Raw genomic sequence first — 11,583 nt, 5'->3', positions numbered from 1 at the left:
CCTCTCCCATACCCATTTATTCCTAGTTACAGCAACAACATAGGTACAGAAGTCTACTGGGTCAAGGATTTACTTACAGTGGATCGGCAATGAAAGAAGGAGCAGATAGAAGAAATTTTTCCTCTGGAGACAGCAACTCGGATCCTCTCCACTCCGTTGAATGCTGATGGTGTTGACAAGCTACAGTGGATCTAGAACAAAAGTAAGCAATATGATGTCTCTACTGGGTATAAGATCGCCTACAATTTCTATCATGTTCCAACAGCACAACTTCCCCCTTTGTTGCAAAATCAAGTAATTTGGAAGCATATTTGGGGATTAAAGATTCAAACTAAGCTACAGATATTTCTATGGAGGGCTATTCAGGAAAGGTTACCTATGATACATGTCATCCACCGCAGATTTGAAAACACCTTGCCCCTTTGCCTAAGATGCAGAATGGAAGATGAAATAATCACCCACTGCCTCTTTCGCTGTGGCCCTACTGTAGCGGTCTGGAACGCCCTCTTCCCTGCTGAGACTGTTGCTCGAAATGAGTCTCCTGATTTTGCGACGTGGTGGATGCGGGTCACCACCAAAAACCAGAGCAACACCAAGACACTTGCTCGAGTTGTGATTGTTTGCTGAGAACTCTGGAAAGCTCGGAATAGAAAAGTGTTTGAAGGAAAGAAGACAACGGCGGAGGAGATAACTGAGGTAGTAGCTCGGTACCGATGAGATGTAACTAAGAGTTCAGCACATTTCTTCTTGTTTCGTTCCTTTCTGCAATAGCCATCTGATTTTGTTGTGTTACTTTTAGTAGGAATGTCTATTTGCTCATTGTATGTCCCTCTTTGGACACTATTGTTTTTTTTCTGAAGAAATAAAAATTAACTTACCTTTGGAATATATATATATAAGGAATGAATTATTTAATTTTTTTAATTGATAAATACTAAGAAAACTTAAAAAGAAAGGAATTTCAATAATTCACTTTCAAATTTTAATTGTTAGCAGTTAAACTAATTTTATTTGTTGAAATAGTATTTTCTTAATTTTTGAAGGTAGTTTATTTTATGGTTGTCAATATTGTAAAGATGTCATCATCTTGCGCTGCAAGAACAGATGGTTAGAGTTGTTAAGTATTTGATGAGTTAAGCTTTATTTAGTTTTTGAGACGGGTGAATTGTACTGATTTAATTTTTAATTTTTTTAATTATTATAATTTAATCTTTTAAAATAAAAAAGTGTACTAATATAATTCTTCGTATATTTTTTTTATTGGAGCTTAATGCTATTAATAATGTGGCTCAAGCCTTATTTCGCTAGATATATTAAAATAATATCGTGCGCATTTTGGTACTAAAATAAGTATTAAACGACGTCGTTTAAGTGTTATGTCAAAAAATTTGGTCATGACAAGATTATTCAAACTCTCAAATGATGTCGTTTAATACTTTTTTTAGGGTCAAAACGTATATGATGACAAAATTTGAGTCACGTCACTAACCATATTGAACTCTAGTAACAAAAAAATATGATGGATTATATTGGTGTATTTTTTTATTTAAAGAATCAAATTTTAGTAATTTTATTTAAAAAACTAAATTATAACAATTGAAAAATTAGAGACTAAATAAGTGTAACTCACGAATTCAATATGAGAGACTAAAATAGAGCTTAGCTCATATTTGATGGAGCATTACAAGAAGCTTATGACAAAAGAAATTAAGAAACAAAAGAATAAATCAAATTAGGGGTGCATCATGGGTCGGTTTGGTTCGGGTTTATAATAAAATTAGAACCGAATCGATTAAAATATAATTGGTTTGTTTTGGTTTGGATTTGTATTTTTTTTATATGTACTCGAACCAAACCAAACTGATTAAGAACGGATTGGTTCGGTTCGGTTAATTAGGTACCCGATGACTTTGAAATTCATAAAAAAAAAAAATAAATTTTTATCTTAAAAATTCAACAAGGATAATAAACATGTAACATCAATAGAAATAAACCAAACATGTTAAATACTAAATACATAAAAAACTAAACTCATTAAAATCCAAATATATTAATAATGAATAATCATTGTCTAATTTATTTAATTAATATATAATCGGGTTCGCGAGTTAGTTCGGATTCCGCACCTCCAAAACCGATACCCGAACCAATCACTAACAAAAGCTATCAATTTGGTTCGAATTGGACCCAATTATCCATTGATTTCAGAACCAATTTAATTAGTTCAGTTCGAATTTAGACGGATAATCGATTTCCGCTACCCGTGCTCACCCCTAAATCAAATGAGTAATTATTTTGAGTAATTATTTCCTCCGTTATAATATTAATGCGTAATAATTTTATATTTTGGGAGACACAGTTGAATGATTATAATTGCAAACGAATAGTTGAATGATCCAAGCGATTTTGATGCAGTTCAGTTATCCAAATAATGCATTCAAGGCATATGATACAGGTAAAATTTTGAATCATATAATTGACCAATTATTTTCTCCTCTATCCCCACCTAATCTATGACCTAAATAATGCACCATAAGATTTCTTCACATCCACAAACCACAATCATTTCTTCTTGAAGAGAAGAGCAAGTACCAAAGCTCCAAAGCAAACATGAATTAAAAAATAGTAAATGACCCATAACTAGAACCATAGAGATATCACATTACTAATCAAAATTGAAACGAAGCAAAGACTAAAATTTAGTATCAACTTATTTATTTGATATAATCCATCATATGTTCAAACTACAATACCTCAGTTTATTTGTTATATATTCATATCACTTGATAAGATCCATCCCGTACTAAAAAATCAGGGGATAGGAGAGTCACAGAGAGCTGTTACAACTTACAATTACATATTTATAAGGAGTTCTTAAATCCTCAAATTAACAAATTGAACACTCAAAAAAATGTCAAAAATTTCATCATGTCTTATCATCATCATCATGAAAAACCGCTGCTAAACCAGAAAGTGAGGTTGAACCCTTGGTCTTCATCTCCAGCGGTGGCGGCTTCAACTGAATCTCAACCACCTCCTCCTCCTCCTCCTCCTCCTTTTCTTCACCCTCAGCACCAGAATCCAGAGCAGAATTTCCCTCCTCTTTGGAAACGGAACCAGTGATTCGAGTGTAAGGGGAGAGCCACTTGGCTCTCACGTATTCTACCCTCCGCCACGGTGGAAGGTGCATCCCCTTCTTCTTCAGACTCTGCTTCGCCGCCTCCGAAACCACCGCCACGATCCTCTGGAGCCGCTCGCACTTTCCGACGAATATGTACGGAAGGTTCTGGAGAATCGCCTTGTAAGCTTTTGTTGATCGAGCGATCTCGAATTCCGACCTAAAATCAACGTCAACTATCAACCGCTCTTTCCCAATCATCACATCTATATATTCGTACTCCCCTGTAAAATTTAGTAACATCAGAATTCAGAAACATTTTTTCATCTGAATTTAACTTCGATGCGAAACAAATCAGTAAAATTAATTACCAGCGGGGTAAGATGAGAATTTCTCCCAGCGAGATTTGCAAATGGAGGCATCGTATCCGAGATTGATCAAATCTTCAGTGACGATCTTTCTGCACGAACCGTCTTTGCTTTTGCAGATCTTGTTCTTCTCCACGATCTTCGCCGTTTCAGCCAGCAGGTTTCTCTCGCTAACGCTCGCCGAAGTGGACAAACCCTATCCGAAGCCAGATAAACCAAAATAAATAAATAAAATTTGTTTCGTTTTTCTATTTTTAAACAAGTCTAACATGGTTTCAATTTTTCAAATGGAATTGTTTATATTTTTATTTACCTTGAGGATTTCGGAGACTTCGCCTGGAGAACAGTTGGAGTCATCTGATTCGTCGTCGGAGCTATCGTCGCAGATGCTGTTGAAGCAGTTAGAGCGGTTACGCCCGCACCTACCGGAAGCGGAGGAGTGCTTCTCGAGATTATTACCTTCGATGAAACTCTGCACCATTTTCGCCAGACACGCCGAGCTCGGTTCAAAATCGTTGGAGCCGTTGAAACCGTCCCTACCGGACGATTGCACTTCCTCACCGCCACCGCCACATCGTCCACCGCCGATCTTCTCCGCGGCTGAATTTCTAAGAACGCCAGCGAAATTCCTCTCGAAGAGGCGCTTGAACCTCGACTTAACTATCGGCTTCGCAACAAAGTTAATACTAGTGTCTCCCTCCACCGGTACCGGAGAATTGACTGGCTGAATTTTCATCGGAAACAAAAAAATTCTCAGTCTCTGTCTCTTCTAGCTTAATTTTGATTTTGAATTCAGAGCACAGAAAGAAACTCTGTCAGCCAATTACGCTTCTGAACCTCGGCAAAAACCACTTCTCTCGATTCTTCGCCTTCGATTTCAAAATTAGAGGACGAAGGAACCGAAAAAACCATCGACCGAGAAAGAAATTACACAAAAAAAAAAAAAGTGAAAAATGTAAAACCAGTAAAATTCTGCCAAAACTTGAGACTGGCTAAAACTATCGCGAGTCTCGTAATTTTCTATTCTCTTTTCTCTTCCTCCTATGAATAATATATTGTTACACAGTCATCATATGAAAAAATAAAAAACTCAGCTATGTGATTAAGTAGGTTCTCGTTAGGGTTTTTAGTTTCTACCACCAGGTACGATCTGAATTCACAAATAAGCGACGGCATAGCAACGTCAATCGGATCCCGAGATCGTTCTTAATGGCCGAAACATCCATATTTACCGGCGCCGGTTTAATTTTCCGGCGAATTTTTCGCCGGCTAAGAGGCTTTCCGTTTTTCAATTTCGTAAAATGACAATGGCTTGGGTGCAGAAGGTAGCAAAGAAGAGGATAACGAAGAAGGTTAAGAAACCCTGGAGTATTTAAGGGCTAAAGAAGAAGAGAGCGTGGTGACGTGGCAAAACCTCCATGTGTCAGTTCATTGTGGCGAGTCTCGGGAACTGTCTCTTTGAAGCGCGTTACGTGTCAAGGGTTGAACTGGATTTTGTTTCGTGATATAGGCTCAAGGTGCCACGTTAATGCCGTTGGGGAGATGAATTACCTAAATTACCCTCGTTTCTTTTTCCAATTTTTGCGAAGGCCTTCTTCTCTCGTGATTTGATGCGGACGCTTATACGGAACAGGGTCACGATGGTGGCATGGGCAAGATATGGAAAGTTGAAAAACCCTTTCTGGGTTTGTGTGGTGTGTGGGTGAGGGTGTTGAAGCGCGTGACTGTATATTGACGATAATACCCTTGTGTCCATCTTTACTGTGTAGCCAAATGGCTGTGCAGGCGTCATGCACTGTATAGTTTAATGGCAAAAATGAGTGTGAAGTGGAACTAAACCCCGAAAGTAAAGACGGTGGTTAGAGACCGTTTACTGGATTTACTAAAATGCCCCTTTTTACTAAACACTTTTCTTTAGGAGTTGGTCTAATGTCAATTTTCGTGTTTATGAATCTATTTTTGGTTAAAAGAAAATAAAATTCGTATTGTGGAAAAGTTCGGTAAGATATGTGGACTTGACTTGAAAAAGCAACCTCCTAGTGAAGAGCCAACATTTTATTTGTTTATCTTTAATTTAGTTAAGGTCGTAATTATACTGTGATGAAATGAAATAAAATGTTACATTATAAATAACGTAAATTGAAATGTAATTATTTATAATTAGTATACTAATAGGTTTTAATGTATTAATTAATTACTTTTCTATAAATTAAATATAAATAATAATGATAAATTTGATTTTAGCTAAGGTAATAAATATATTATATTAAAATCAAAATATCTGGATTTAATTTTTGAATTTAACAACAATTTAAATAAATTATATATAACGAATAAATATTTTTAAAATAAAAAATTGTACCCTAAATTCTGTTTATTTCCATATGCGTTTTTTAATTTACTCATTTATTTATTATATGTGAATAAAAATAAAATCAATTGAAATGAGAAATTACTTATAACTTAACTAGGAGATTTTACGTTTAAATTTTAAAATTAGAAAAAAATATTTTATTATAAATTATATAAAAAATATTTTTAAAAAAAAGTATCCATTAATTTTATTTTATATTTATATAATATTTGATATATAATATACAATATAATAATTTATATATATAGTTTGTTTAAAATTTTAGAGGATTCTTTGGGAAAAGAACTGCGGGTATTATAAAAAGAAAATAAATAAATAAAAGAAGCAAGAAAAAGTAGGTTTTGGTGCACTGAACTTTAGCAGGGAATGTGGAGCTGTTTTGAGATTGGGTTTGACAAAGTTTTTAGAGAGATATTTGTTTTATTTTGTATTAAGTAAATAAAAAAAATTATGTTTTTGTGTTTGTAATTTTTTAAAAAATAAAAATATTTTTAAAAATATTTAAGATGAAATTTTTTTAAAAAATGAATTATATTATAAAAATTAAAAGGTCTAATATAATTTTATATATTAATATTTAAATTTAATTTTTATATTAATATTTATTATAATATTTTTAAATTTAAAAAATTATTTTATTAATTATATTTGTTATTGTTTATATTTATTAAAAAAATTAATTTAATTTACTAAATATAAATATTATAATTTAAAAAAATTATATTTTAAAAATTATTTTTATATTTAAAAATAAAAATTTTATTAAATTAAACTTAAATTTTTTTGGAATGATGCCACGTGTTATGTAATTGGTTCTCTACCGTTCGATTGTTTGTCGTGAAATGGAACCACACAGGAGATTGAATGTCAAGCATTCACAATAATTATAATATAGTTAAAAAATAAAAACAAAACTATTTAAATCATTGTCCCTCTTTTTTGGTGAAACGAAGATCAGTGTCCTTTTCCACAAAAGAAGGGCATAGGAAATTTCTAGATAAATATTATGCAAGAGAAGAAAAACAGAAGCTGACGAAGATAAGAAGATTGTTTAAAATATTTAGGATTACAAGATTTTTTTTATCGGTATAATTACGGGAAATTGCAATTTTTTTAGGAAAGATTCTGAAAGGAGAATTCTGGATTTCTTTTATTTAAATTAAATAAATATAGTATTTATAAAAATAAATAAATGGTGAGTTAATTATGAAAATGTATTCTGAGACACATCTCAGATACTGAAAGGGTAACTCCAAAATGATCATATCTCGGATGCTGTGATACTGTGCTGTGATAGAGTGACGGCGATTCACATCTTGGATGCACCCGGAATATGTATAGGCGTTGATATCGGACATAGAGTATTCGAGATGTGCTCAAAAAGTGATAGGAGTCTCAGCACGCGAGATAAGAGCAACTTCCTAATTCCCCCCTCAGCATCCGAGATATAGTCAAGGATATAATTAGGGTCTTGGCACCCGGGATATGTGTATTATAGTTTAGATGTCTCTGCACCCAAGATATGATAGAGAATTAGTCTATTTATAGAATCCGTCCCAATATCTCCCCTCACACAATTCACAAACCAATCTTTTCTTGTTCTTCTTTCCGTTTTGTTGTGACGGAGAATAATCAATTCTTCTTTGTTGTGGTTTATTCCAATGGGATAGTCAGACATGGTGATGAAGGAGTGCTTTTCGAGTCTAACAAGACTGTCATGTTGCGAACTTACTAGGTTGATAGCTTGGATGCGCTAAAGACGGTCAAGCTGAGCAATATGGGGGAGTAGGTATGAAGGAGGTTGGACGAGTTGCATATAGATTTCTGCACGCGCTTCCGAACGGTGGATTTACCAACCGGTTATTTTGGATTGATGGGGATCAGCATATGAGGGTAATGTTCGACGTACATGCACGGCTAACGCCGCAACATGTGATGGAGTTGTACGTTGCGGTCTGTGACGTGGTTGTTGGTGATGGGACGTCTCCTTTGACTCCTGAAGTTGTGCTGCTCGAGGCCATACCAATCCACTGTGCCTAGCCTCATGATAGTTCTGACGATGACGACAGCGAAGGCGATTCAACTTATGTTGCCGGGTCTGGGTTGTCAAGCGATACAAAGTTCGAATATGAGTATGTGTAGGAGACTCCCAGTGGCGGTGCTGATAGGTTTCTCCTGCCTCCCCCTTTGGCCATTCCTCGACTGTCGGATATTCCTAGCCATTATCATACGTTGAACTTGGATACAATGCAGCCGGACGATCTTCTGAACGCCGGGGACGGGGAGGATTACAACACGGATGGTGGGGTGGAATTCCGAGTTGGACATAGGTTTAGAAACCGTGAAGCAGTTCTAATGGCAGTGAAGAACTACAGTATTTGACGGAATACGGAGTACTGAGTTTTGGAGTCAGATAGGCTTAAATATCAATGTCGTTGCAAGTAATTTACCAACGGTTGCCAATGGAGTCTTCGTGTGGCACTACAACAGAACTTGAATGACTAGTATATGTTACGATTTATTTTGGATACATTAGAGTCTATTACGTTAGTTGTGTTTTGCATAATGTTGACATCCGTGCGAAATTTCGGTGGATCATATACCTGTATGACACCTACCATGTCTCAGGACCATGCTCAGCTGGATAGTGGTTTAATTTGCAAGGTCGTGTTACCTATGATAAAAACTGACCCGTCGGTATCTATCCCAGCGTTGCAAAGTGATGTGCATCAGAGTTACCATTTCAAGCCCTCATATCGAAAGGTGTGGATGACAAAGAAGAAAGCGGTTGCCAAGATTTATGGCCACTGGGAAGAGTCATACAAAAGGATACCTGCGCTCTTACAAGCTTTGTAAGAGTGCCTTCCAGGTATGATTCACGAATGCTTTGTTGTTCCTTATTACAATGGAGATATGGTTGACGGAGAGTGGAGTCAGTTTGATAAGGTTTTTTGGACATTTCCTCCATGTATTGAAGCGTTTAAGCATTAGAATCCTTTTGTATCTATGGATGGGACACACTTGTACGGAAATTACAGGGGCGTACTATTAATTGCTGTGGCTCAAGGTAACAACAATATTCTTCCGATAACTTTCTCATTAGTAGAGTCTGAAACAATGGAGTCACGGTCATTTTTTCTCTCGAATTTGAGACAACATGTTACTCCACAGCCAGGAATCCTTATCATATCATATAGATCACAGGCCATTCGCACCGCCCTCAACGCACCTCACAGTGGATGAAAACCTCTGTCGGCATATCATGCTTACTGTATCCGGCACATGGCTTCAAACTTCAATTCACGGTTCAAATCCGTCAAGGGTAAGAGGTACCTTATAAATGCTGCGCACAGTCTAAGCAAGGAGGGTTGCGACTGGTACTTGGATGCTTTGGGTACACTATCCCGTGAGATGGTATATTGGGCTCTTCGTTTCAGGAAGAATTTGTGGCTGCAACATTGCGACAAAGGTCATTGGTATGGTCACATGACAACGAATCTATTGGAGTGCATAAATGCAGTGCTGAAGGGTAGTCATCGACGTTCACTGAATCCGCTAGCCTGTGCTGCTGACCCTCTAGCTGCCTCTTTACTTTGTCAACGTGATGAAACTCTACAAGGTGAAAGCAGACGATAAGGACGACATCCCTCCATGTATAAAGCTCTGCGTCACTCATAAGCCAATCGGGTACAATCTGACGTAGCTGGAGATCCTCGTAAGGTATTCACCGAAACTGTTCACATCAGGTTAAAGTACCGTAATTATAAATGATATACCAATGCATGGAAAAAATACATAAACTAGAATCCATCGTACCTGGTCAAATGTCAGTGCATCGATGCGACGACGCAGACTCTGGATCCTGCCTCATGACGATCTCTACTTTGCTGCCCTAGCCTGCCAACCTACGTACAACAAAGATAGTTTAACAAAATTTAATTATTTATATTCCATAACATAACACGTGTTCAATGTTTACTACTTGGTAAGTTAAAAAATATTTACGATATGTACGTATCTAGAAGCAAGCTGGAACCTGATGACGTCGTATCCCACCGGACTAAAAGACGGGAACCTATGGTAGATCTACGAGACAAGAAGCGGCATGTACCCCGCAATGTCAGTCACATCATGCAATGTCGCAGTGCACAATGAGTGGTACATATGATAGAGCAGTGCAAACCCTCATGACAACTGGCAGCAACGATCGAAATCCTCCAGTAGCAGCAGCTATCTCAAAGGGACAATTGTAGCAGACTAGTCCGTGAACAGAAACCCCCAAATAAGCACCATCAAGTAGCACCGGGCATACTGACGGAGTGTATCCAAGGCTGCCTCGTCAGGAATGTGTGCAACCCTATCCCCGAGCCACGTCATCTTCACCCCCGAAAATCTGTTTTCCTCCCTCCGGCTGTGGTGGCGGCCTGGCGCCCAGTAAATCCTCAATTCACTCTCAAGTGGAGTGTCCATGCCATCGTTGGAAGTCTCTAGTACAACCCCAATGGGCTCTCCAGTAGTGCACGGAACAATGTGGTACGCAATATCCTGGAGCGTAATGCTGGTCTCACCCCATGAAAAGTGGAACGTGTGAGTCTCGGGCCTCCACCGCTCGACAAATGCAGAGATCAAGAAATTATCAAACATAAAATTTATCAACTCTACCACATGTCAAAATCTAGCCTCCCTTTTATAGGGCAACAGGATGGCCAGCGGCGGGAGACCTAGGGTCACACGGCGTGGCAACAGTAACCGTGGTCTCTGCAATTTCTAAAATATTTACTAGTGCATATTAATTACATCTAAACCATTAATTATTGCTAAACATTACTAAAACTTATAATCCACCTAGATAAGCATTTATATTAAATGTAACAGATACCTATTTATTGGACTAATAGGTTAAATAAGAGTTACTTATTTTATTTATTTAACTTAACTCAATTAAATAAATATTTTATTTATTTAACTTAAGTAATTACAATCAATTATACAAAGTATACAACGATCTTAGGTATACCAAAAAATCAATGTAGATATTCTAACTTTGTCAACTCATTATACCTACTCCATTACCTAAGTTACTAAAGACTAAACATCTAAACTTATTATTCACTAACAATAAAAAAAGGGTTAAACTACTAACCTCAAAGTCTAAACCTCTAGCTACGTGTCAAGTACCATTCAGTCTGTTGATACCTCATTCGCGGACATATTGTCGTGGGACCATATTTTCTGAATAAACTCAAATTCACGCGTCTAGAAGGCCACAAAAGTGGAAAAAATGGTTGTAATGCATGTAATTCTCAGATGCTGTGACTTATATATGCATACAAGCTTATCTCGGATGTTGAGCCCCCATCCACGACAATTGCTCTTATCTCGGATGCTTAGACCCCCTTTACAAAACACTCCTATCTCGGATACTTAGTATCCGATATCAGCACTTATACATATCCCGAGTGCACTCAGGATGTGACTTGCCGTCACTCTATCACAGCACGGTGGCACAACATCCGAGATATGACCATTCTGGGGTTACCCCTCAGTGTCTGAGATGTGTCTCAGGATGTATTTTTGTAATTATCTCACCGTTTATTCATTTTCATAAGTACTATATTTATTTAATTTAAATTTAAAAAATCCGAGAAGTCTAGGATAAAATGGCTATATTGGAAAAATTAAAATACAAAATTTTTCAATTTTAAATTCAGATTTCATTCAAG

At 36.7% G+C, this 11,583-nt stretch overlaps 1 protein-coding gene across 1 annotated transcript; it reads right to left on the bottom strand.

Moving 5' to 3' along the window:
• Positions 1-2,698: 2,698 nt before the first annotated feature.
• On the bottom strand, positions 2,699-5,562 carry LOC112726952 (uncharacterized). Its single transcript, XM_025776530.3, has 3 exons — positions 3,800-5,562; positions 3,490-3,682; positions 2,699-3,402 (listed from the first exon to the last, which is right to left on the bottom strand). The coding sequence occupies exons 1-3, from the start codon at positions 4,220-4,222 to the stop codon at positions 2,927-2,929; spliced, it is 1,092 nt and encodes a 363-aa protein (XP_025632315.1). The 5' UTR covers positions 4,223-5,562; the 3' UTR covers positions 2,699-2,926.
• Between the last annotated feature and the right edge of the window lie 6,021 nt (positions 5,563-11,583).

This window comes from Arachis hypogaea, chromosome 12 (assembly GCF_003086295.3).
Source record: "Arachis hypogaea cultivar Tifrunner chromosome 12, arahy.Tifrunner.gnm2.J5K5, whole genome shotgun sequence".
Lineage (NCBI taxonomy): Eukaryota > Viridiplantae > Streptophyta > Magnoliopsida > Fabales > Fabaceae > Arachis > Arachis hypogaea.
The sequence above is the reverse complement of the archived record's forward strand: the minus strand, read 5'-3'. Positions and strand labels throughout refer to the sequence as shown.